This window comes from Peromyscus maniculatus, chromosome 14, assembly GCF_049852395.1.
Source record: "Peromyscus maniculatus bairdii isolate BWxNUB_F1_BW_parent chromosome 14, HU_Pman_BW_mat_3.1, whole genome shotgun sequence".
Lineage (NCBI taxonomy): Eukaryota > Metazoa > Chordata > Mammalia > Rodentia > Cricetidae > Peromyscus > Peromyscus maniculatus.
This window is the reverse complement of record NC_134865.1, coordinates 49056729-49083578: the sequence shown is the minus strand read 5'-3', so window position 1 is coordinate 49083578 and position 26850 is coordinate 49056729. Positions and strand designations below refer to the sequence as shown.

The window sequence follows — 26850 nt, the reverse complement described above, 5'->3', positions numbered from 1 at the left end:
ATGGAAAGTATTTTCCAGGAATAAACAAACTGGCCCTTCTGGAGCAGCTGACTGATGTTTCTGAATAATAAATCTCTGTCTGACACGCTTAGGTCCTGCAGAGGGCCGTCACCGACCCTGAACCGAGGACCTCTTCCTGACCCGGCAGCTTTATACCTCATGTTCACTGGCGCTCCCGCTGGGAGGAGGTCACACGGTAGCACGTGACTTTGAGCTGCCAGTTTCATGCAGGTTCTTCCTGGCTCTGAAAGTGCATTACCAGGGCCCCACACTCATGACAGTGTAAGTGTGTTCACTGGCTGCAAGGGCCCCACACTCATGAAAGTGTAAGTGTGTTCACTGGCTGCAAGGGCCCCACACTCATGGCAGTGTAAGTGAGTGTGTTCACTGGCTGCAAGGGCCCCACACTCATGGCAGTGTGAGTGAGTGTGTTCACTGGCTGCAAGGGCCCCACACTCATGGCAGTGTAAGTGAGTGAGTTCACTGGCTGCAAGGGCCCCACACTCATGGCAGTGTGAGTGAGTGTGTTCACTGGCTGCAAGGGCCCCACACTCATGGCAGTGTGAGTGAGTGTGTTCACTGGCTGCAAGGGCCCCACACTCATGAAGTGTGAGTGAGTGAGTTCACTGGCTGCAAGGGCCCCACACTCATGAAGTGTGAGTGAGTGTGTTCACTGGCTGCAAGGGCCCCACACTCATGAAGTGTGAGTGAGTGAGTTCACTGGCTGCAAGGGCCCCACACTCATGAAGTGTGAGTGAGTGAGTTCACTGGCTGCAAGGGCCCCACACTCATGAAGTGTGAGTGAGTGAGTTCAATGGCTGCAAGGGCCCCACACTCATGAAGTGTGAGTGAGTGAGTTCAATGGCTGCAAGGGCCCCACACTCATTAAGTGTGAGTGTGTTCAAGGCTGTGGCACTGAGCAGCAGTCAAGTGCCACTACTATTACTACTGCTACAGAATAAAAGGTTCCCTGGCATAACACTGTACAGTTGCTCACTTTTTGTGTATCTTAGTGGGGAACCCTTAGATACAATGAAGATACAATTTTTTTAAATGATTTCTTTACAGCTGGGTTGTGGTGGCACACGCCTTTAATCCCAGCACTCGGGAGGCAGAGTCAGGAGGATCTCTGTGAGTTCGAGGCCAACCTGGCCTACAAAGCGAGATCCAGGAAAGGCACAAAGCCATACAGAGAAATCCTGTCTCGGAAAAGAAAAAACAATCAAAAAAGATTTATTTTTCTTTTAGTACATTGGGGTTTTGTGTGCATGAATGTCTGTGTGAGGATGCCAGATCCCCTGGAACTTGAATTATAGACAGCTGTCAACTGTCATGTAGTTGCTGGGAATTGAACCCAGGTCCTTTAGCAGAGTAGCCAGTACTCGTAACAGATGAGCCATCTTTCCAGCCCCTACAATTTCGTTTCTGATGCCTATCCCCTTTAAGTTTGGGTGTTAGACTAAGAACTGAAGGCACATCATTGTATCTAGAACTTCGTAGGCTTTCTGAAGTATTTTACATTCACTAGTTCATTTGGGTCTCCTAGCAATACTGCAAGAGGAGTACAATATCACATTCTGTTAGCCTAGTTTTACAGAAACAGGATACTGAAGTCTAGAGTACGGCTCTGGTTAGTGGCTATCTGCTTCCAGAGGACAATGTGGCCTAAATGCCAGGGCTATGACCACCAAGCCAGTGCTCTTTCAATTATGCACACAACACATTCTATGATCCCTTTGGAGTAAGTGAGATCCTATAAACTTACGTTCCATCCTTGACTCCGGTTTTTTCCGGATGTCTCTGGTTTCTCCCATGCGTCCTTCCTCTGCGATAGGCTTCCATTTAGGTCCCAGTACATTCAGTTACCATTCCTCCTTAGCCTCCTAGTTTCTCAGATTTTCCTTGTTTTTGAAGACCTTAGTTGCTTTGAAAGATACTATCAGTCTGTAGAACTGAACTTGGTGGTTCTTATGATTACATGGATTATGGCTCTCTGGGAAGAAAAACTCAGAGATTTTCACACTGCATCATATCAAGGGTGTCTGACATCAAGATGGCGTACCGTTGGCAGTATTAACCTTGATCGCCTGGCTAAGCCAGGGTTTGTTAGGGCTCTCTTCCTTAAAGTCACTCTTTCCCTTCTCCATGCTACTCTGGAAGAAAGGCACACAGCCCACACTGAGGAAGTAGGACCATCGGAAATCCATGCCCCTTCCTCCCTTTCTCTCTCCCTCCCTTATTTATTTTTATCCATCCATCCACCCAATCATTGCTATCACCATGGACCCATGGATATTGACTACACATTCTGGGCTATGATCCAATATCAAGTCACTTATTTTCACATTACTACTGCTGTGTTCACTGGGAGTTCTTGTCTGGCCATCCCTTAATCACTGTGGTTTGTTTTTTGTGGGTTTTTGTTTTTGTTTATTTTTTGTAGTACAAAATACTCTAAGTTCACCATGTAGAATTCCTGCCCCACTTCATCATTTACTTTTGCAAGGAGTCCTGGATTCCTGTGACAGGAGACCAACCTCTGAGTGCAGGACGTGCATAGGTTCGAGTGGTTTTCTAGCCAAATAACGGCTAGCAAAGACATTTCACTCTGGCTGCCTGATGTGTACAGGGACCTTCGCAGAGGAGCTCAACTCTAGGAAACAGCAATTCCCCAAATTACTTTTTCTTGCAAGGAGGTAAATCTAAGCAGAAGAAAACCATAAAGAACTGCGTTCTTAGACAAGCCATCAGGCCCGCTATATTGTGAACCAAGTCAGCACGGTGGTAACAGACCCGCAGGAAGCTTAGAACAGCAGAGTCATTTGTCGGGGGTCGTCAGGGAGAATACTGATAGTGTCTTCAGCTTTGCCACACAACAGACACAGCATGGTGTACTCCTAGAACAAGACAAAGTGCAAAATCACCTCAAGGGACAGGGAGAAAGATGCTCGACACACGATTGCTCAACAAAGCTTTCCTACAAAAGGTCACTGATCATCTCGCTGCACATTAGATCAGCTCTTCAGCACCTATTAGCAGGGTTTTACCTTTATTCTGCATCCTGGAACCTTCTGCTGATGGACATAAGACAGCATCTTGAAGGTACACTGCCATCTCTTGGACTAAGAAAGCCACATGTTTTGCTTAGTGCTTCTAATTAAACTAATGAAGACGCCTGGGCTGGGGCCGCATGTAGCTCAGCTGATAAAAGTACTAACCCACCATGCACAAAGCCCCGGCTTCAGGCTCCAACACTGCACAAACTGGGCATGGTGGCACACAACTACATCCCAGTACTCTGAAGATGGAGTCAGGAGGATCAGGAGTTCAAAGCCAGCCTAGACTCCATGAGACCTTGTTGCAAAAAAACAAAAAAAAACAAAAAAAAAGGAAAAAGACTAAGGGCCAGTGAGACAGCTCAGCAGGTGTAGGGCATTTGCTGCTTAAGCTCGGTGACCTGAGCTCGGTGACCTTGACCCCACACTGGAAGAATGGACTCCCAAGTGTTGACCTCTGAACTCTACACATGTTCCGTGGCAAACATGCACATCACACACATACACAAATAGTAACTGAATAAATTAATTTCTTTTTTTGTTTGTTTTGTTTTTCTGTGTAGCCCTGACTGCCCTGGAACTTGTTCTGTACACCAGGCAGGCCTCAAACTCATAGAAATCTCTCTCTGCCTCCCAAGTGCTGGGATAATTGGCTCAAATGAACCTCTTTAAAAAAAAAAATGAATAAATAAAATAAATAACAAAGTAGATTGGATGTGCATTTCTAAGGACAAATTCTTATTTTTTAGGGCCATACCTTTCTAGGATATTTATGCAAAAGGAAGGGGAAAAAAGAGACAACATTCTCAAGCTGAAAAAGCTATCTTTATCAGTCCTAGGAAATAAAAAAGTCTATTAAATTCACTAGCATGCCACAGCTCACATTTCAACAGTTAATTGCCCAAGATTTCAGCTATTTAAGTATCTACGTTTTTATTAAGTTTTATGTGTCTTGTGCTTAAATGTCTAGACTGGTAACAGAAGGGATTTTATTTTAAGCAAGATTCCTTAGGGCAAAGTCCTGTTCTTACAGCTGTCACAGAGTCATTTCCTTTCAACTTTTTATTTAAAATATTTTTGTTTTGTTTAGGAAAACAAGTATCTATGTTGAATCTACTAGTGCCTCCACACCAGATGTTGCTGTCTGGAAATGGATCAGTCCAATGGCGTTTCTCAGTCTGGACAGTCACAAGAGATGACTGTGGAGCCAAACAGTGACAAGGGCACAAGGTCCCCAAGTGTCAAGACAAGTGCCTTTCCATTGCAACCGGTTAAGTCCGACACACAGCAGACAGCCAGCAGCGTTTAAAGACTGTTCCTGAAGTCCTCAGGTGGCTAACCGACTGAGTCTCAGTGCTGGAGGTTAAAGCCAGGCCTAGTACATACTAGGCAGGCCTCCTTTCACCGAGCTACCTCTCTGCACTTGGGATTTTAAAGTCTCCTCTACACACCCGGGAGAAATCCATACAGGCTAAAGCTTAGAGAATAGATACTACTCAGGAGCACAACATATAATAAAAATCTACAAGGTATCTACTGTTGTGAACCCACCAGACATCACCACTGGGAAGGCAATCTCTTACTGGAAATGAAGACAAAAGGAACAGTGTGATGGAGAACACTTCTAATCCCACATTTGGGAAACTGAAGCAGGAGGGTCACAAAGCTGAGGTCAGCCTGGGCTACATGGCGAGACCCTGTACATACACACACACACACACACACACACACACACACACACACACACACACACACGGAGGGAGGGAGGAAGGGAGAGAGGGAGAGAGGGAGAGAGGGAGGGAGGGAGGGAGGAAGGGAGGAGGGCCAATAAGTGAAGCTACACACATGGCTGCATTTTGGTGAGAATATGGCTCAGCTGGTGGCGTGCTCTCTCTGCAAGCATGAGGACTAGGGTTTAAACCCCAGTACAGCCCCAAACCAAAACACTAAACAACAACAACATAAAAATATTAATTAAAGGACATATATAGATAGGTAAGAAGACAGAGAGCTGGATTTTCAACTAACCTAACCACTGTCCCGTCTCTAGTGAATGTTCCCATGTTCTGTGACGACGTGCTGTGTGTAACGGTCAGTCATGAGCAAGCACCTTGACCTTTACAAAAGTAACACCCTTGACTTGGAAAAAAACCTGACACAATGCACGATATAACCCGGTAAGATTATTCCAGTGAGACTGGTTACACTGGTAACCTCTGATTTACAGGCTGCCAGGACTTCACATTTCATTGTAAGTCAAAGTTTTGGAATTCCCAAGTAGTCCCCTGTACGAGTGTGTTATATATGCGGCAGTTAGACGCCCAGGAAAAGGCAGTCTTTTAAATTTGTATTGTACAAAGGCTGTGGGGTCTAACCACACATTACAGTGCTTCTGTGGGAAAGTATGCCCGGATTCTAAGCTGAGGTGCTAGGCACCCAGCTCCTTGAGATATCAGGACACCTTTCACCAACCTGGCCAAGTGGGGGAACTTACCACATGCCACCATCGTTAAACTTTTTTAAAAATTATGTATATTTGTGTGGGTGCTGCAGATTAACATATGTAAGGGCAGTGCCCACAGAGGCCAAAAGAGGGCATGTGGATAGCCTTAATATAAAAGTTTTCAACCTAGCAAAGATCCTGGAGACAGTACCATGTGATCCCTCAGGAAGTGAGGAAGAGGAGCACTGAAGAGGAAGAAGGAAAATCCTCCTCCACCGGGAGCAAGGGGGGGGGGGGGTAACGTTGGACCAACACTTCACATGGGGTATGTATGGAAGAGCTGAGGGAGGAGGGGGAGCTGGGGCCAGCGGCGCAGGGGGAGGGGGAGGGGCCTGAGCTGTGCTGCAGCAATGGCGGCTGTGGACGGCCACCGAGGAGCATAAGAGAATAATTAAACCCGTCTGATGGCTGAGTGTAGGCGGTGGGTCCAGCGAGGGCAGATGCTGGTGAAGTAAGACTGGAGGCAGAGCCCAGTTAAGGGATTTTGTTTTCAGGAGGACTGGAAATTATCTAGGCATTGTGACTACAAGCCATCTCCCTTTCCTCTTCTCTTGTTTCTACTCAAAGTAACTGGGGGCTCTTTGAAGGTGGCTACACTCAGTCATAAGGGGAAAGGAGCTGGACCTTGGTCTCAGGGAAGTGCTGTACAACAGCTCTCTCGGGACATCAAGGGCTATACGATCTCAGTATCTGCTCAGGACTTTCAAAGACCTCACCTGCACTTATGGAACCATGAGAGCTGTAAACACTCGTTTCCTCTCAGAAAGACAGAGATAGGGAGGGGTTTTCAAGCTCACTCTCATTTGGCCACTACTATTCCCTGAGACCTTGGTTTTGCTGTAAGTTACACATACCATACAAATTTTTTTTTTTTTTTTTTTTTTTTTTTGGTTTTTCGAGACAGGGTTTCTCTGTGTAGCTTTGTGTCTTTCCTGGGACTCAGTTGGTAGTCCAGGCTGGCCTCGAACTCACAGAGATCCGCCTGGATCTGCCTCCCGAGTGCTGGGATTAAAGGCGTGCGCCACCACCGCCCGGCCCATACAAATATTTTAAGGCATAAATTTTGGATGTTAGAGTTATGGTCAAACAAATATAATTAATATCATGAGTGTAATTAATGAATATCATGAGTAATTTTTAAAAATTAATTAATTAATTAATTAATTAAAAAAAGAGTGTCTGTAGATGCTGACATAGCCACTCTAGAAAAATCTATCACCCTGCCCCCCCAAAAAGAGGTATGGTCAAGATGTTTAGATTAACCAAAGTATTCCAAATCAGACCCTGACACATGTGACTATGTATGTTCCTACTTCCATTTAAAAATATGAATGAGGGACTAGAGAGTGCACAGCAGTTAAGGGCACTCACTCTTCTTACGCTCTTGCAGAAGACCTGGGTTCAGTTTCCAACACCCACATGCCAGCTCACAACCAGAGCTCTCTTCCAGCCTCCATGGGTACCAGGTACAGACGTGGTACACATATATACATACATACATACTTACATACATACATACATAAAAATACATACATACATAATACATACATACATACAGGCAAAACACTCATACACATAATAAAAATAAGTAAAAATTAGAGGCCGGAGAGATGGCGCAGTGGTTAAGCGCACTGGCTGCTCTTCCAGAGGACCTTGATCAATTCCCAGCACCCATGTGGCAGCTCACAACTGTAACTCCAGTTCTAGGGGGATATGACACCTTCTTCTGGCCTCTGTGGGCACTGCATGCACACGGTGCACAAATATACATGAGGGCAAACACCCACACACATAAAAGTAAAATAAAACCTCAAAAAAACTTAAAATAAATAAAAAAATCTAAAAATATGAGTGGAAGGTGTTATGCTATTTTATGGTTCTGCTGTGGCTGATTAACTTTTATTTTCCTAAGTAAATACTATCTAAATGTGCATGACTGGAAACAATTCCCTTAGCGTTCTAACCTGATGAACTCTTATCTTGTAGATAAATATGCAGATCACACAAAGTCAGTCTAAAAGCTTGAAAACAAGCATGTGAGGAAGAGCTCCGGGCCCCGTTTTGTCCAGAGCTGGGTCCTGCTGCTGTTGGAGTTCTTCCTGACCACAGACCTGCGGTTCTTCAGCAACCTTGAGCCTACACCAGAGGCCAGAGCTCTTCTGTGCTCTCCTGACTGCAGGGACTAACATAACAAATCCTTCCCTCTACTAATTCTGCTTTTCTCCCCAACCTTCATAGAGCTATCTTTCAATTTAGCTTAACAAACTATAAAAAAAATTAGTGGAGGAGGGGGTGGGGAGATGGCTCAGTGGTTAAGAGCACAGGACCCAGGTTCAATTCCCAGCACCCACATGGCAGCTCACACCTGTATGTAATTCAGTTCCAGGGAGTGACACCCTCACACCAATGCACATAAAAATAAAGTTAAATAAATTATATATATATATATATATATATATATATATATATATATATATACACATATATACATATACATATATACACACACATATAATTTATATATAATAATTATATATATATGGCTTACTATACTTGAGAACAAACAGTTGCTCAAATCCACATGCCAACTGGAGCAAACAAAGACAACCTCCTTATCAGATTTTCATACCTGCCAGTAGATATGATAACACCTAGAACTCACTCTGTAGCCCAGGCTGGCCTCGAACTCAGAGATCCACCTGCCGAGTGCTGGGATTAAAGGTGTGCACCACCACAGCCCACACTTAAATTAAGCCAACTGTGCAATTCCCACAGCAGGTGGAGAGAAGGCACCACTGCAGTGATCTCATAAAAACCCGTAATGGCAGACTAGAGAGGGCTCAGAAGTCAAGGGTGTTGCTGCTCCTGCAAAGGACCCAGGTTCGGTTCCCAGCACCCGAAAGGTGGCTCACAACCATCTGTCACTCCAGTTCTAGGGAATCTAGAGCCCTCTTCTGGTCTCTGTGGGCACTGAGTATTCACATGGTGAGTACGCACTCACACACCACCGAGTGTTCACATGGTGTGCATGCACTCACACACCACCAAGTATTCACATGGTGAGTACGCACTCACACACCACCGTGTATTCACATGGTGTGCACATGCACATGCACGCACACACATTAAAACAACTAAATATTTTAAATCTTTTTTTTTAAAGAAAGAACCCATAATGGGTTAATTAAATAAAACGATAGGACTGAACTATCATTTGTAAAGCACACATTTTGATCAGTGATTCCTGTGAGGATGCACAAACCCACCCACATTTCAAGTGTCCCAGCTTACACAAGACAGGGCTAGTCTCCTTTAATAACTGCTAGTACTTCATTACAAAAATTGTGTGTAGATGCTCGAGGATACTGTTAGTCTCCATCCCACCTCACTAATACCCACCCAGACATTTACCTGGAATTCATCCATGATACTGAAGGTGTACTCATGTCTGGCCACTACATGATGACAGTTCTTACACAGATCTGTCAAAACAAAGACACACAATCAAGTCTGGGGACGTTTCTTAAAGCAACCAAGTTTCTATTCTTAGCATATAATGCTTAAAGGAATCTTAACTCTCTCACATTTAACACAGCAGGAAACTCACTCAATACTGACCTTAGGAAATCCCAACTCTATGACAGCATTACCTAATTAGGATCTGAACTCAAAGGCACAATGTGTATATATTAATTCCCACTGAAAGCTACAAACAGATACTTAAGTGTTTTTATATTTATTTATTTATTTATTTATTTATTTATTTATTTATTTATTTATTTATCCATAACTAGGAATTGGATCTAGAAGAGGCACTCTGCCACTGACTACATTCTCAACCTTTTTGTTACTTTTTTTTGTTTTGTTTTGTTTTTGTTTTTTTCCAAGACAGGGTTTCTCTGTGTAGCCCCAGCTATCCTGGAACCTTGCTCTGTAGACCAGGCTGGCCTTGAACTCACCAAGATCTGCCCGCCTGCCTCCTAAGTGCTGGGATTAAAGGCATGTGCCACCACCGCCTTTTTGGGTTGAAGTCTCACTAAGTTGCCTAGGCTGGCTTTGAACTCACTCTGTAGCCCAGGCAGGCCTTGACTTTTCAACCTCCTGAGTACCTGAGATTAAGCTGGCAAGATTGAGTAAAGGTGCTTGTCACCAGGTAGCTGGAATAAAAGGCCTTGCTAGCAAGTCTAGCACTGTGTTTTTTAAAGTGTGGACCCATCTGGCTCTGCAAATGCTGTTATTCTCAGGAAAGACAGTCAATGTGCAGCTATACTCAGGCATAGATAAAACCAGGTGGACGTTCAAGTGAATTTGATGGTAACAAAATAATCTACTAACAATATTAATTAACTATGTAACAACAGTTAATAAACTGTGGTTATGTGTGCCAGGTACTCTGTAAACACTTTTTTTTAGCTATCATGTAGCATTCGGGAAACAAAGGCCCACTGTGATGAAGTAAACAGACAAGTGCAGACAGAGGTTTGGAGCAAGAATTCTTCACCTGGGGCTGGAGGGATGGCTCAGAGGTTAAGAGCACTGACTGCTCTTCCAGAGGTCCTGAGTTCAATTCCCAGCAACCACATGGTGGCTCACAACCATCTGTAATGAGATCTGGTGCCCTCTCCTGGTCATACATGCTATATACAAAATAAATAAATAAATAAATCTTAAAAAAAAAAAAAAATTCTTCACCTAAGAATGTGGCCCCAGAACTGTGGCTCTTACCCACAATGCCCTCTTCCCTCCAACAAAATACACCTTAGAGGAGACACAGACTTTAAAAGGCAGGCAAAAACAAGCAAGAAAGTCTCTGCATGTATCTCGTTTAAGGTGACAGAAAGTCTTTACAACTGGCTGGGTATGGTGGCACACGTCTGCCATCTCAGTGCTGAAGAGGCAGAGACAGGAAGATCCCAAGTTTAGGCTAGCCTGAACTACATAGCAAGGAAGACCTGACTCATAAGAAAACAGAAGAAGCCCCTGAGAAATAATTTTTAAAACAATTCCATGCCTGAATCTCACACTTGAATTACCTTCAAAAGTTAGTCACAGTGTGGAGATGCTGGGTAAAAGAAGTCCTAACTGGATTTTCCTCTCAGTAACTGGCCAGTAACTATGTGCTGTAACGCAACACTGAACGCGCCCTCAGAACACCTGTGCGGCACACCTGATCCCTGCTAATGGATTTGCATTTCAAAACGACTCTACTTACGATCATAGGTAACTATTTCTTCTCCATCTTCCTCCTTCAGGGATCTGTTTGTGATCAGCATAAAATCCAGCTTATTGCACACCGCACAGCCTGTGAAGTTCAGTAAGAACGATCCATTCTCCAGACAGGTGTTTCCCTAAAGTATGAGATAGGAATTTACTTATACTTTGAAATCTTTGGTGATATTGCTTATCAGACTCAAAAATCTCTACTGGTAAAGACACAGCCAGAGAACATACCTGCTTGAAGTCCATTTTTAAGTAGCCAGCTTTCCTACAGATTACTACTTACAAATACACTTGAAGTACCTGTTAAATCCATACATCTCTAAGGACTACAAGTGTGTTTACAAGAGAGAGGTCAGGCTGGGGATGGGGCTCAGTGGATTTGCCCAGCACATGTCAGGCCTTAGGTGCGATCCCTGTACCACAGAGCAAACAAACATAACAGAGCTAAATCCAAATATTTAGAAATAACATGGAGGGGGCTGGACAGGTGGCTCAGAGGTTAGAAGCATGGGCTGTTCTTCCAAGGACCTGGGTTCAATTCCCAGTACCCACATGGTAGCTTGCAACTACTGTCTGTAACTCCAGTTCCATTCATAAATAGGAACAATGTGTTTTCCTCTGACTTAAAAAAAAGAAAGAAATAACAAGGAAAAACAACATTCAATATGAAAAAGAAATTAGAAAATTTTAGAAGTACTTCTAAAGGAACAGCCATAAAACTAGAATTAAGAGCCAGGCAGTGGTGGCACATGCCTTTAATCCCAGCACTCAGGAGGCAGAGGCAGGCAGATCTCTGTGAGTTCGAGGCCAGCCTGGTCTACAGAGTGAGTTCCAGGACAGCTAGAGCTACCTAGAGTTTTCCAGGACAGAAAAACTCTGTCTCAAACAACAAAACAACTAGAATTAAGTCAATCAAAATAGAAACAGTGAGTCAATGCTAACGGTGACTATACACACTGTGAAATAGCTTCTCTCAAGCCTTTATTAATACCACAGAATAGAGGAAAGCATGCCAGCAACAGATTTCAGTCTTTAAGGGTAAGTGTGACTGAGGCAGAGAAGGTTAAGCACTCCAGTTGACCAGACTGACACAATAGCAAAGAAACTAAATAGATTGCTGGTTTAGAGAGAAATCTCTGCTAAAGATGCTATTAACAACCGTGAATGGCATTTTACAGATCATCTAATCCAGTTCTAGGCAACAGCGAGTATTTCTGTTTTTTAAATAGATATTTTATTATGGGGGGAGGCAGTGTGCACGTGCCAAGGCTCCATGTGCAGAAGTCAGAGGACAACTCTGTGGAGGCCTTCCACCCTTGTGCTGGTTCTGGGCATTGAACTCGGGACAGCAGGCTTGGACAACAGGCTTGGACAACAGGCTTGGACAACAGGCTTGGACAGCAGGCTTGGACAGCAGGCTTGGACAACAGGCTTGGACAACAGGCTTGGACAACAGGCTTGGGCAGCAGGCTTGGACAGCAGGCTTGGACAGCAAGCTCATTTAGGCACTGAGCCACCTCCCCTGCCTGGCTGAGCATTTTTTTTAAATGATTTATTTATGTGCATTGGTGTCTGCCTACATCTGTGTCTGTGTACGGGTGTTGGATACCTGGAACTGGAGTTACAGACAGTTGCGAGCTGCCAAGTAGGTGATGGGTATTGAACCTGGGTCCTCTACAGGAGGAGCCAGTGCTCTTAACTGCTGAGCCATCTCTTCGGCCCCGGCTGAGCATTTTTAATAATTACTATGATATAAAAATCATTTGCAACATTTCTCCAGAGCATCTGTGTACCTGATGCCACACACAGCTCCAGGGATGACTCAAGGGTGAGCGAAATGTGTTAGTGGAGGAAGAGCCATCTTAAACAGCACAGTGAAGACCTCCTGGTTCGCTATACCACAATTAATCTCTCCCTTCTGAGGGTGTCTTACCTCTGTGTATTAAGGAATAGATTAGTTCTGGAGGAGGAATTAAGATATGACTATATGGGGCTGGAGAGATGGCTCAGAGGTTAAGAGCACTGGCTGTTTTTCTAGAGGACCCGGGTTCAATTCCCAGCACCCACATGACAGCTCACAACTATAACTCCAGTTCCAGGGGATCCCACATAGACATGCATGCAGGCAAAACATCAATGTACATTAAATAATAGATTTAAAAAAAAGATATGACTATATGGTTTAGAGATATGATGTGAAAGACACTGACTTAAGATACTTTGAAGAAAAAAACCAAACACACCTTGGAATTGTAGGCTTCCAGCAGGAAAACATTACTAGGTATAATTTACAGAGTAAAGGTTATTATGCTGGTTTGTATTTGTCAACTTGACACAACTGGATCTGGAGAGAATCCCAATTGAGGACCTGTCTCCATTCAACTTGCCTGTTGGCATGTCTTTGGGGCATTTTCTTGATTAATGACCAATGTGGGAGGGCCAGCAACCCATAGAAAGAAAGGCAGTAAGCAGCAATTCTCCATTGGTGCTTGCCTGACTTCCCCCAACACAAACTCTGGGACAGGCAAGCCAAACAGACCCTTCCCTCCCCAAGTTGTTTTTGTTCTGGGTGTTTATCATACCCTGGACAGTGAATGTGTAGCTGAAGTTTTCTCCCGTCCTGCCCAGTCCCACAGACCCTGCAGCCACTTATAAAATGAATCACTCAGAAGCTTATTTAGTTCAAGCCTGCCACTGACTAGCTCTTACATTTAAACTCAGCCCATTTCTGTTAATCTCTATGTTGCCACATGTTCCATGGTTTTACCTGTGTGCCGTTACATGATGCTTCCTGGATGGCGGGCTGTCGTCTCCTGACTCAGCCTTCCACTCCCCAGAATTCTTGTCTATTTATCCCACCTATACTTTCTGCCTGGCTACTGGCCAATCAGCATTTTATTTATCAACCAATCAGAGCAACACATTCACAGCATACAAAACATCCCATAGCATGAATGACTTTATTTTTGGTTGTGAGCCTAGCCTTTAACGGCTGAGCCATCTCTCCAGCCCAATGACTTTAAATGAATGTATCGTCAGGCAACCACCAACTTTATGAAAATATGGACTACTTTCCTGGGAAGCTCCTTCACTCTCTGTAGTCTATCTCCAACATCCATAGCATATCTGAGACCCAATGATATTATTCTCTTTGCAATCTTTTGTTACTGGCTTCTGCTCAATATAACACCTATGCTTATCATTGCTTTATACTGTCAAGTACTATTCCATGTATTTAGCTGATGGTGGGCATTTGGATTATGTTCAGTTTGGGGCTATTATGAATAAAGCAACTATGAAGATTCATGTACAAGTCTTGTACAGACACAGGTCTTCTCTTCTCTTGGTAAATGCCTACAAATTCAATTTCTGGGTCACATAGGTTACCTTTTAAGTGGTACTTTTGAACTTTTAAGAAGTTACCAAATGCTTCTCCCAAGTTTTCCTATTATATTATTTATTATTATTATTATTATTATTATTATTATTATTATTATTATTATTTGGTTTTTTTGAGGCAGGGTTTCTCTGTGTATTCCTGGCTGGCCTGGAACTCACTCTGTAGACCAGGCTGGCCTGGAACTCAGAGATGCAGCTGTCTCTGCCTCCCAAGTGCTGGGATTAAAGGTGTGTGCCACCATCTCCCAGCCTTCATTTAAAAAAAAGTATGTGTATGTGCGTGGTCTGTTTGTGGGTTTGTACAAGTTCTGTCCAAGTGCCCATGGAGGCCAGAGGCCTTGGATCCCCCTGGAGCTGGAGTTACAGCTAGTGGTGAGCTGCCTGATGAGCACTCTGGGAATTGAACTCTGGTCTCTGCAAGAGCAGTGAGTGCTCTTAACCACTGATCCCTCTCTCGCCTCAAGTTCTCCATTTTACATACTTGTCACCAATGCGTTATTTACCCTCAGTACTGTACACTTTTTACTTTCGCCACTCTAGTGGTGTAGAGTGGGACTCTTACCACAGCTTGCATGTCTCCAATGGCTCAGTCTTCCTGGTGTCCATTTACATTTTTTATGAGGTGCCCATCCAAATTTGTTCTTGCCCCCCCACCCCACCCCTTTTGTTTTAGACAGGGTCTTGCTGTGCAGCCATGGCTGGCCTGGGCTGTTAAGCACACTTAGAAAGGGTGATTTATACAAAACCCTGATAAGACTTGTAAAGTTACACAGTATACAAGAATAAATGGCTAAAAACCATGAAAATGAGTATGACAGTAAAGATTAGTAGTTTGATAGTAGAGTATAAAATCTTACAAATTTGGCCGGGCAGTGGTGGCACACTCTTAATTCCATCACTTGGGAGGCAGAGGCAGGTGAGCTCAAGGCCAGTGTGATCTACAGAGTGAGTTCCAGGACAGTTAAGGACTATTACACAGAGAAAGCCTATCTCGAAAAAACCAAACACACACACACACAGAAAAAAAAAAAAAACTTACAAATTTGAGGGCCTGGCATACTGCCAACTGCCTTTAATCCCAGCACTCAAGAGGCAGGGGCAGGCAGATCTCTGAGTTAGAGGCCAGCCTGGTCTACAGAGTGAGTTCCAGGACAGCCAGAGCTACATAGAGAAACATTGTCTCAAAAAACAAACAACAACAACAACAACAAAAAAAACTCCAAACCTACTCACACAATTGTTTCAGTGACTATATATCTAACCTATATATTATTTTAATTCCATTTAATTCTATTAAGACAATCTGAGTATATGAATTTTGATAGATGTTTTAAATGAAGCATATAAATGTAATATATATACACACACACACATATATATATCACTAATTCAGAGATTTTTGTTTCCGGCTCAATTATTAGTTCATTTCTGCAGCACCACTGAAGTAGGAAGCTAAAGGGGAAGACATGAAACATAAGTTTCATTCACACTGTGTTGAAATATTGTTACAATTTTAGAAAATGAAATATAGTTTTATAGTTTTAGCCTATGGTGGGACACCTTGCTCAACCTTGATGCAGGGGTAGAGGCTTCGTCCTGCCTCAACTGAATGTACCGGGTTTCGCTGACTCCCCATGGGAGCCCTTACCTATAGAGGAAGAGATGGGGGGGTGGGGTGGGGGATGGGGAGGAGGCTGGGGGGGAGCAGGAGGAGGGGTGAGAGGGGGATCTGTGGTTGGTATGTAAAATGAATAAAAAAATTTCTTAAGAAAAAAAATATAATTTTAGTTCCAACTGTTTTGCAAAATGTTTTTCTTGAAAACAGCTTTCATCATTGAGTTTTTAAAGAGTTGGGTTTGAGGACAGCAGGATGGCTCATCAGGTAAAAGCGACTGCAACACCAGTGTGACGACCTGAACTGCATTCCTGAAGCCCAAGGTGGAGGACAGGGACTCCTGAGAGCTGACCTCTGACCTCCACACACGCACCACAGCATACCCACATCCACACACAAAATAATAATCAGTATATATATATATATATAAATTTGTGATATTATATATCACACACACACACACACACACACACACACACATATATATATAATATCAGGAAACTGGTAATCCGTCTTCAAGTGAATTCATGCTTGAACTCAAGGTCTCAGTGGAGCATTACAGGCCGGTAGGCTAGAACCCTGTCGGGAATCTAGTTCAGTGTGTTCTAGTCTTTGAAACGCACCCACCCAAAGATAAATAATTAAATATCACTTACTGTGTACTTAGGAGCTCCCTAACAAAGCCATCCTGGTCTGCATAGTGTGTTTTAAGACAACCAGACAGCTCTGTAGAAAGACTATGTCTTTAAAAAAAAAAAAAAAAAAAGGCTTCCTAACAGCTACTGTCTCTATTATTTTATTTTATTTAGTTTTTTGAGACAGAGTTTCTCTGTGTAGCCCAGGCTGCCCTGGAACTCACTCTGTAGACCAGACTGGCCTTGAACTCAGAAATCCACCTGCCTCTCAAGTGCTGGGATCAAAGGCATGCACCATCCCCACCTGGCTTCTATTCTTATTCTTTAAAACATTCTATGGTGCACACCCACACACATACATGCAATTAAAAATAATAAAAATAAATCTTTGAAAATATATGCCTGACTTAATTGAAAGAATCTCTATTTTGGCAAAAAATTTCCATCTATGAATGGGAATTAACCAGGATTCTAAATGGTCACTTAGCTTCTACTGAACAAAACTGCCCTGAATTCCTTTAGAGTTCTCCATCCCATGTCTGAAGTTGCATGGGAAACTTTCTTAATATCTACCCACTAGTTATTTCTAAATATGTCTTCTCAAATTCCAAAGAAACATTTAATTCATTCTCATGACAGCCCTTTAATTATTTAAACCAGAATAAAAGCAAGAGAATGCTTCAGAATAGCACTTTCTAGGCTTTCCAGAATCTTCTCTATCCTTCACCCTTCAATTTTGACAGTCTATCTCTCTTTTATTACACCTCTGTATTTATTTTGGGGGTACACAGTTGTACCCCATATGGAGGTCAGAAGACAACTTGCAGGAGTTGGTTCTCTGCAACCACGTGAGTCCTAGGGATGGAACTTGGGTCATCAGGCTTGGCAGGCAGGTGCCTTGCCCTGCGCTAAGCCATCTTGCCAGGCCAGTGCATCCTTTAGTCTGTACTATTGTCTTCACTCTGAATAAAGTTATCTTACCACTTCTGGGGAGGTGGTGAAAGGAATAAACCTCTCTTTTTTAAAGATGAAATTTTTTTAATTATATATGTCCTTGTCTGTGTGTGGGGTGTTTGCATAATGAATGCAGGTGCCTGTGGAGGCCAGAGGAGGATGCTGGACACCCTGTCCCCCTCCCCACACCCCACCCCAGGGGCGGGGGCAGTTACAGGCTGCTGTGAGCTGCTGGCCTGAGTGGTGGGAACTGAATTTGACTTTTCTGCCGCAGCATCAAATGCTCTTGACTTCTGAGCCATCTCTCTAGGCCCTAACTGGCTCTGTTAATAAGCTCCACAGGGAACTTCCCCTCACAGTCCCCAGTATGCTATGCTCATTAAGACTCATAAAAACCTCTTTCTAGATATTAAAGCATAAACTAACACACTATAGAAAAATAATAAAATCAGAAACATACAGAATAACAAATAATTACAAGCAAACTACAGAACCACCAGTCAAGTCAAAAAACTAATTCTTACATTCTAGAAATTTCTCCCTCATTCTTTTTGTTTAAAACTTGTCTTTATTTTATGCATATGAATGCCTGCCAGGTACTCATGGAAGCCAGAAGAGGAAGTTGGGTCCCCTGGAACAGGAGTTATAGACAGTAGCTAGCTGCCATGTGGGTACCGGGAACTGAATCCAGCTCCTTCTCAACAGCACCACTGAGCAATTTCCCTGGTCCCTTATACAACCCTCTTGAGCATACTCTGTTTAGCAGCCATCAATACAATGACTTCATAGAAGTTTTTTGCTTTCCAAGCAGGAAAGCCTTACTGTATTTTAGTTGGCTTAATTTAAAATTGCACCTTATGTGTCTTTATCAATACTGTCAGACTAAAGTCAGACTCTTGTGTCTAATTCTAGTGCTTTTGTTGCCCTAATTCAGGGTTCCTCAACCTAGCACCACTGACCTTAGGGCGCACAGCCCTCTGTTTTGATAGCTGTCCTGTATATTGCAGCAGAACAGTTGGTCCCTACCCATTAGCTGTCCAGTAGGTCCTCCATTGTGACCATCAAAGATGTCACTAGCTGGACGGTGGTGGCGCACGCCTTTAAATCCAAGCACTTGGGGGGCAGAGGCAGGCAGATCTCTGTGAGTTCAAGCCTAGCCTAGTCTACAGATCAAGTTCCAGGACAGCCAGGGCTACCCAGAGAAACCCTGCCTTGAAAAACAAACAAACAAGTCTTTGCATACTGCCAAATGCCCCTGGGAGGCAAAACCACTCCCACCTGAAAGCCACACAAAGTTGATTTGCTTTCACGACTCTACTTTTATGATATTCCTTTTTATGAAGTTTGTTCTGCTCTAGTCTACTATTTCAAATAAAGATCTTATAAGCATTCTTATACACACTGCCAGATGTGCACATGCATTTGTCTAGAATAAACACTTCTGTGCCATTTCAGTGTACATTTAAATTTGATAATGAATGCTAATTTTTATAAACCAAATAAATGGTTGTACCATATGAAAATTAATGTTATAGAACAATCTCAAAAGACTTACATATCACTATATATAGAGAGATATAGACAGATAGATAGATACAGATATTGTTTGTTTTGTTTTGCTTTGTTTTTTGAGACAAGGTTTCTCTGTGGAGCCCTGACTGTCCAGGAACTTGATTTGTAGACCAGGCTGGCCTTGAACTCTGATCTGCCTGCCTCTGGCTCCCAAGCGCTGGGATTAAAGGTGTGCACTGTCACCACCACCTTGCAAAATATTAAGAGAAAGAGCTATGAAGATGCTTTACTTCTCAACCAACGCAAGAAAGCCTTCATCTTGCTCTTTTCACTGGGTTTCTCTCCTCTAACTTAATCACAATCATCCAAAAGCCACTTTATTTGGATGGAAAACACTGCAATCCCATTCCCCATCAGTTTTCCCTTTCACTAACTGTCAATCATATTCTCCCCAAACTGCAAGTTCTTACACAGCCGGAAAGCTGCCTTGTGAGTCATTCTTTTACAGCAGTGGTTCTCAACCTTCCTAATGCTGCGACCCTTTAATACAGTTCCTCAGGGTGTGGTGACCTCTAGCCATAACATTATTTAATTGCAGCCGGGCGGTGGTGGCACACTCCGTGAGTTCGAGGCCAGCCTGGTCTACAGAACGAGATCCAGGACAGGCACCAAAACTACACGGAGAAACCCTGTCTCGAAAAAATAAAAATAAAAAAAATTATTTCATTGTTACTTCTTAACTGTAATTTTGCTACTCTTATGAATCGTAATGTAAACATCTGTATTTTCTGATGGTCTCAGGCCTCCCCTGTGAAAGGGTTGTTCAACCCGCAAAGGGGTCAAGACCCACAAGTTGAGAACCACTGCTCTACTGCCTAACCAAACATCAATGTGCAATAAAAGAATGAGGAAAGTCAAGCCTCGATACTTCCTAAGCCTGAGAGGAACAAGATGTTAAAGGCTGGGAGTACTGATCTGTTGGTAGAGTGCCTGCGCCTGGCAGGTACAGGCTCCGAGTTCCATCCTCAGTACCGAGAAGGGACGGAGGACGGAAAAGACATGGGAACAGGAGGGGGTTCCTCAGTCTAGTCTTGGCTCTCACACTGGGGTAAGTGGTCGTTCCTCTCTGGGCATCTGTTCTACCAACTTCAAACGTAGGTTAGAACAAGAGGCTGGGCGCGGATGGAGCTCAGCTAGCTGATGGGCGGCTTGCCTAGCATGCACCAAGCCCTGGGTTCTATCCCTAACATCATATAAATTGGGTCCAGGAGCGCACGCCTGTGATGTTCAAGACCATCGTCGGCTAGATCGTGAGTTTGAAGCCAGCCTGGGCTACACGAGACCTGTCTCCGAAAAAAATGTGCGTTCTAACATGACCTCAGAGGTTCATCCAGAGCCAGAATTAGATAAAAGAATGTCATCAAATCGAGCTGAAGGATGAAGCCGGGATGGCCGTGAGGGACTGAGGGGTGAGGTTTCCGGGTTGTCCCTAGAAACACGGGAGAACCGGAAGACCCGCTGACGTCAGCCACCTTGGAGAGGACCAGCCGCCCGGAGACCAGGGTCACTGGGGTGACAGGACTGCAGAGGGGGCCCTGGCCTGTCTGGGAATGTCGGCCGAAGACTGAGCCCGAGGGAGGCGCTCCGCGCCCACTTGCTCACCCGATTGGGGTACTCCTTCTTCACACAGTCCCCACACATCGCCACACCGTTCACCGAGAACGTCCCCCGGCGAGTCCCGGAAGACGAAACCTCGCGAGAGCTGAGACCGCTGTCGCCGCATGCGCCCTAAATACTCCACGCGAGGCTCCAAGTCTCCGCCCATAGCAACGGTTGTTAGGCGGGGCGCACTGCCGTTTCCCGGCAACGAGGGGGCTTGTAAGCAAAACTCTGGTAGGGAAAAGATCTGAGAGCTGGGTTGGTGGTGGCGGCGGTGCACACCTTCAATCCCAGCACTCGGGAGGCAGAGGCAGGAGGATCTACGTGAGTTCGAGGCCAGCCTGGTCTCTACAGAGCAAGTTCCAGGACAGTCAGGGCTACACAGAGTAAACCCTGTCTCAAAAAACAAAAACACGCCCCCCAATCCCACCTCCTCCCCCCGCCCCAAAAAAAAGATCTGAGGACTCAAAGCTCAAAGATGTGTCTAAACCAGGAAGCAGGTCTGAGCCTGGGTGAAAATAAATAAATAAAGAATCGCAATACTACAAGACTACAAGATAGGGAATTGTTTTTCCTTGCCTCCATTTACTCCAGATTAAAAACAACAACAGAATAATAGTTTCAATACCATTTTGTGCTATAATAAGAGATAAGAGATCAGAGCTCAAAGGGAGTAAGCAGGTTTTGGGAAGAGACAGAGTGCTGATGAGAATCTACTGAAATATTTAAATTAGATTCTTATCTTTCATCTGGTACAAAAATCAATTCAAAATGGATCAAAGCCCTTTATCTAAAACCGGAAACACTGAGCCATCCAGAAGAAAACATAAGAGATACCTTTCAAGATACTGGGTTGGGCAAGAAATTTTTGAATAGAGCACTAACTAACCCAAACTAACAGGAACTAACCCAAAGTATCGACAGCCTGGACTTCATGAAAAAGTTTCTGTTCAGCAGAGGACACATCAGCAGAGCAAACAGTCCACAGCATGGGAGAAAATCCTTACCAGCCACACTTCAGACAGGGGGCTAACAGCCAGAATTTACAGAAATTGCAGAAAGTAAATACCAAGGAAATAAAACTGCCGGTGTGAGAATGGCCGTCATCAGTACACCTAACGACAAATGTTGGAGAGGGTGTGGAGAGAAAGGAACCCATTCACGGTTAGTGGGGGGTGACATTAATACAGCCATTGTGGAACTCAGTTTGGTGATCGCTCAAAAAAATTCAAACTAGAACTATGACATGACCTTGCTGTTCCAATGCTGGGCACTTACCCAGAAAACTCCATGCCCTCACTCAGGGATTTTTGCACCTCCGAGTTCACTGCTGCTTTATTCACTCCAGCAAAGAACTAGGATAAACCTAGTTAGCCCTCAAACAAACAAAAAAAAAATGGAAAATGAAAATTTTCCCTATATAAAAAATTGTGTAAGCTGGGTGGTGGTGGTGCATGCCTTTTATCCCAGGGGAGGCAGAGACAGACAGATCTCAGAATTCAATGCCAGCCTGGTATCCAGAGAAAGTTCCAGGACAGCCAGAGCTACCCAGAGAAATCCTGTCACAAAAAAAAAAAAAAAAAGGAATACTATTCAGCTCTAAAGAATAATGAAATCATGAAGTTTGCAGGAAAATGGATAGACATAATATTAAGCAAGGAAACACAATGTCAGGAGGGGGAAAAGCTCTTCTCAGTGACATGCAGAATCTAGTCACTAGTATATGTATGTATGAAAACAAATGTACATGTGGGCACATATATAGAAAAGAGAATAAGAAAGGTTAACTATCAGGGGATGAAGAAGGTCTGAAAGCAGGTAATAGATATGAGCTATGAAACAGGATATAAAGGATAGTCTGAAATGCCACGGATTTTTCACTCTTGGTGGTAAAATGCATAAAGTATATTCAATGGTGAAAATATAAAGCCCGATGTGAACTTCCACAGCTCCTGTTCCTAAAGACTGCTTTAACTGTATAGTCAGACCCTGTCTCAGAACAACAGAGATTACACAGACATTTCATATGGGCAGTGCGGGGGTGGGGAGGTGGGGGGGTAGGGGGTGAGGGGGTGGGGGGATGTTAGGCTTTTGATCTTTAGGTGGTAGAGAGCCACTGAAAGATGAAAAGAAAGTGGTGCCAGATTTGTGCCACATAGGACAAAATTCCCCGAGAGATAGGAAAAAACTTACAGGGTTGTCATAAAACACATCCTTTGGCATGAAGTGGTTTCCTGTTTAGGAGCATGAAGACAATATACAAAATTACAGGTGTCTTTTTACTTCTCCAAAACGGCATTATGCCTAATTAAAATGATTAACAGGGGGATAGCGGGGAGATCATCTTATAGTCACAGAGGATAAAGATGTAAAGGCTATCCACCAAGGCCCTCCATTTAGATCTAGTCACATTCAGGAAGGGAGATGGCAGGTGAGACTAGAATGTGTGTGGGTAGATGGGCAAGACCAGAACTCCAAGTGTGATTATGGAAACAGGGACATAAAAAATAGATCTGAAAGTGACGGGAGGAAGAAAGGAAAGAGGAGCTTCGTAGCAGGAAGGTTGCGCCCAAAGTAATCAACAACTGTGATGCAGAATGAGCAAATGAATTTAAAAAAAAAACCACAAAACTTTTGTTTTCTTTCCCTTATACATAACTATTAAAACAAAGTTTGCGGGGCCTGGAGAGATGGCTCAGAGGTTAAGAGCACCGACTGCTCTTCCAGAGGTCCTGAGTTCAATTCCCAGCAACCACATGGTGGCTTACAACCATCTGTAATGAGATCTGGCACCCTCTCCTATAATAAATAAATAAATAAATAAATAAATAAATAAATAAATAAATAAAAGTTTCCAGAAACCAATGTTTCTATCTCACAATGAATTTCTTTTTGGGATACCACTCTACCCATATTAATCTTTTAAAATTTGCCTGGTGATGGTGGCACATGCTTTTAATCCCAGCACTCAGGAGGCAGAGGCAGGCAGATCCCTGTGAGTTCAAGGCCAGCCTGGTCTACAGAGTGAGTTCAAGGACAGGCTCCAAAGCTACATGAGAAGCCTTGTCTCTAAACAAACAAACAAACAAACAAACAACAAACAAATACAAAAATTGATGTCAGTGTTGTATGCCAAATACATGCAGAGGCTTCAGTTTATGCATGAGATTGTCTCTTGATAACTGGAATTGATTTAGGCAAATCTAAATGTTAAGATGCCCGACTTTTCTGGTTCCATTGCTGAACCCGACACCTCTGAAACAAGAGTAAAACGTCCCCTAAAGAGTACAGTTTGAATCTCCTTTTACATTTTTATCTTATATTTGGTTTGTTGAGACAGGGTGTCAGTCTAATAGCCCAGGCAGGGCTGGAGCTCAATAACTCAGCTGACTTCAAACTCGCCATAATCCTCCTGCCTCAGCCTCATAAGTGCTGGCATTACAGGTGCAAACACCTGGATTTATTTTTTTAATAGGAAAACAAACATACAAAACTTTTTGCATTTGGAGTATCAGACTTTTGAACCTTCTATTTTCCCAGAGATTTATTATGATGTTTAACGCCAGGAAGCTGAAGGATGCAGTGCCAATGGCGTCTGTCCTGTGGGTCGTTGGTTTAAAAGGTTAGAGAAGCGGCAAGGCTTCGTGGTAACACTGTTACCATCCCAATTTCATGGGATGGAAGGAGGCTCAGCTGCCTACTCAGGGAAGGTGTATGTCATTCTTTCCATTGTCTCAAGGAACGTGTGAAACAAGAGCCCGGAGTTGTCCTTACCTGATGTCACCTCACCTCCGTGGTGCACGACACAGCAGCCGTTCCAGGGGAAGCCGGTAAACACAGACAGGCCTGGCTGAAGGCAAGGACACCTGAGCGCCTCTAAGCTGGCAGCCTCAGCCTGGGGTTCAGCTCAGTGGCAGAGGAGGCTGCAGGGTGTGAGTTTGATCTCCAGCACCAAGAAAGGCAGGGTTAGGTAAACAAAGTAGTTTGGTTCAGTTTGTGAGCTGAGCTCTACGTTCCCTCCCCTCTGTGGCCACACTGGGCTGCTTCCTCTCCTCAGATCATCAGCTACAGTCTTTCAAACACACATTGGCCCCATTTCGGGTCCATGTTCTTCAGCTCTCTTCGTTTCCTTCAAATGCAGCGATCACGTCTATGTACAGTTTTCTCCCAAATTGTGTATGAATTGGAATGGATTTAGTCAACAGAACACAACTGGGTTTTAGTGGGATTTTATTTTATGGGCCCCTTCCCTGCTGCAAAATGTGGCCCAAGGACACAGGAGTCCTCAGAGTAGTTTGTTTAAAGATTTTTTATTATGTACACAGTGTTCTACCTGCATGTATGCCTGTTAGAATTCCTAGCCACTCCCCCAGCTACATGATGGTGCATGTGTTATCCAGTAGCCAAACAAGATGCTTAGTTTTCCCAGGGCTTTACCTTCTATGTGCACTGCGTGATCACATAATCTATGTGCATTCGTGGCGTAGCTACATAAGCCCATATGCGCATGTGCGGGAGTGGGGGACCTATAAAAGCGAGTTCCACCTATTCCTTCTCTCTTCCTGCACGGTCATGCCATAGGCCTATGCACACCCTTTCTATTCCCTTCCCTTAATAAACTCTTATAGTGGGTTTTGTTGTGCCTCGTAGCTTCTCTTGTGGTAAATAGCATCGCTTAATAAATAACACTGGTGCTGAGACGAAGCAGGCCCTCCTGGCACCCTGTGCCTGGGATCCTCTACCAAGGTTTGCTCTACCTACAGCTGCCAAAACTGGCTGCTTCACTTGGTGAGTTTTCCCTTTACCAGTCAGTATAAACAGTTGCCTGGACCCATGGGAATGACTGTCAATCGTCCAATGTCTCTCTGGTGTCCTTGGGACTGGGGGAACCCCAATCCATGGCCATCATCAGCTATGGTCAACCCCCATCACAGGCTTAAATCTTTAGCCATTTCCCATGACTGTGGTCTGAGATATCATTCTTACTGTTGGACCCTTGTCCTCCAGCTACTTATACCCCAGCCATCCTTCTCTTGCTTGATAAAGCACTGAATGACTTGTGCCAATTGCTAATCCTCACTTGATCTCAGGGATGCCTGAGATTGTAGTCTTGGATCATGTTTTGTTTTGTTTTTCTTTCTTTCTTTCTTTTTTAATTTTTTCCTCTCTGCTGCAGCCATGGGAAACAAGGCTTCCAACCCCATTGGTCCCACTTCTCCTCTGGAATGTCTTCTAGAAACTCTTTAGCCTCTCAGCTTAATGCCTTACTGTGTTGATATTTTATTTGTGCTGAAATGTGGTGATATTTTATTTGTGCTTTAATAAATTAAGCTTGCCTGGAGATCAAAGGAAAAAGCCATCCACAACACAGAAGTCATGCAATGTTAACACATGCCTTTAATCCTATCACTCTGGAAGGCAGGGATCTGTCTGGATGTCTGTGAGTTCAAGGCCACACTGGAAATAGAGCCAGGTGTGGTGGCACACACCTTAAATTCCAACACTGGTTAACCATGGAGATCTGGAGTTCTATACAGGCAGACAGGAAGTGGCAGAAGTGAGCAGGAAGAGGAAGTGATGTAGCTGGACAGTGAGCAAATCAGATGGTAGAACAGCAAGGCATTTGTCATGGGTAGACAGGAAGTCACGGTATTTGGAAGCTGCGAAGTGGGGGTGGGGGCGGGGAGTCGGTGAGATAAGATTAGTGGTGCCTCTCCCTATTTCCCTGATCTCTCTCAGGCTTTCACCCCTATATCTGGCTCCGTGCCTTTATTTAATAAGACCATTTAGAAATTCATCTACCAGTGTGCCAGTCTCTGCTGACTCCCCATGCGAGACCTTGATTTGGGGGATGTGGGGATGTGGGGTGGCTTGGGAGGGAGGGCTGGGGGTGGGGAAAGGGAGGAGATGGGATCTGTAGAATGAGTAGAAAATCTCTTTTTTTTTTTTTTTTTTTTTTTGGTTTTTCGAGACAGGGTTTCTCTGTATAGCTTTGCGCGCCTTTCCTGGAACTCACTTGGTAGCCCAGGCTGGCCTCGAACTCACAGAGATCCGCCTGCCTCTGCCTCCCGAGTGCTGGGATTAAAGGCGTGCGCCACCACCGCCCGGCCAGAAAATCTCTTAATAAAGAAAAATGAAAAGAAAAAAAGAAATTCGTCTATAATTGGCACTCCAATGTGGCAAGAATTCATTAAAAAGCTGCTTGTGGGCTTACAGAGGCCCTGGCTCTGGCCTACTTATACTGCTCAGACCAGAACATGTGGCTGGAGTTCCTTTGGCTTTCTTTCTCCTGGTGGG

The 26850-nt window shown here is 44.0% G+C and overlaps 1 protein-coding gene across 1 annotated transcript; it reads right to left on the bottom strand.

Annotated features, from left to right (window-relative positions):
* Positions 1 to 2732: 2732 nt before the first annotated feature.
* On the bottom strand, positions 2733 to 20706 carry Churc1 (churchill domain containing 1). Its single transcript, XM_006973140.4, has 4 exons — positions 20557 to 20706; positions 10772 to 10907; positions 8971 to 9041; positions 2733 to 2897 (listed from the first exon to the last, which is right to left on the bottom strand). Exons 1-4 carry the CDS (start codon positions 20593 to 20595, stop codon positions 2805 to 2807), a joined length of 339 nt encoding a protein of 112 aa, XP_006973202.1. The 5' UTR covers positions 20596 to 20706; the 3' UTR covers positions 2733 to 2804.
* Between the last annotated feature and the right edge of the window lie 6144 nt (positions 20707 to 26850).

Bases quoted from the DNA above. Each gene is read 5' to 3' on its own strand.
- Churc1 (XM_006973140.4), bottom strand. From the start codon at position 20,595: ATGTGTGGGGACTGTGTGAAGAAGGAGTACCCCAATCGG. The intron at 10,908-20,556 runs GTGAGCAAGTGG...CTCATACTTTAG, and splicing joins AGAAGGAGTACCCCAATCGG to GGAAACACCTGTCTGGAGAA. The intron at 2,898-8,970 runs GTAAATGTCTGG...GTCTTGTTCTAG, and splicing joins GTATCATGGATGAATTCCAG to GAGTACACCATGCTGTGTCT.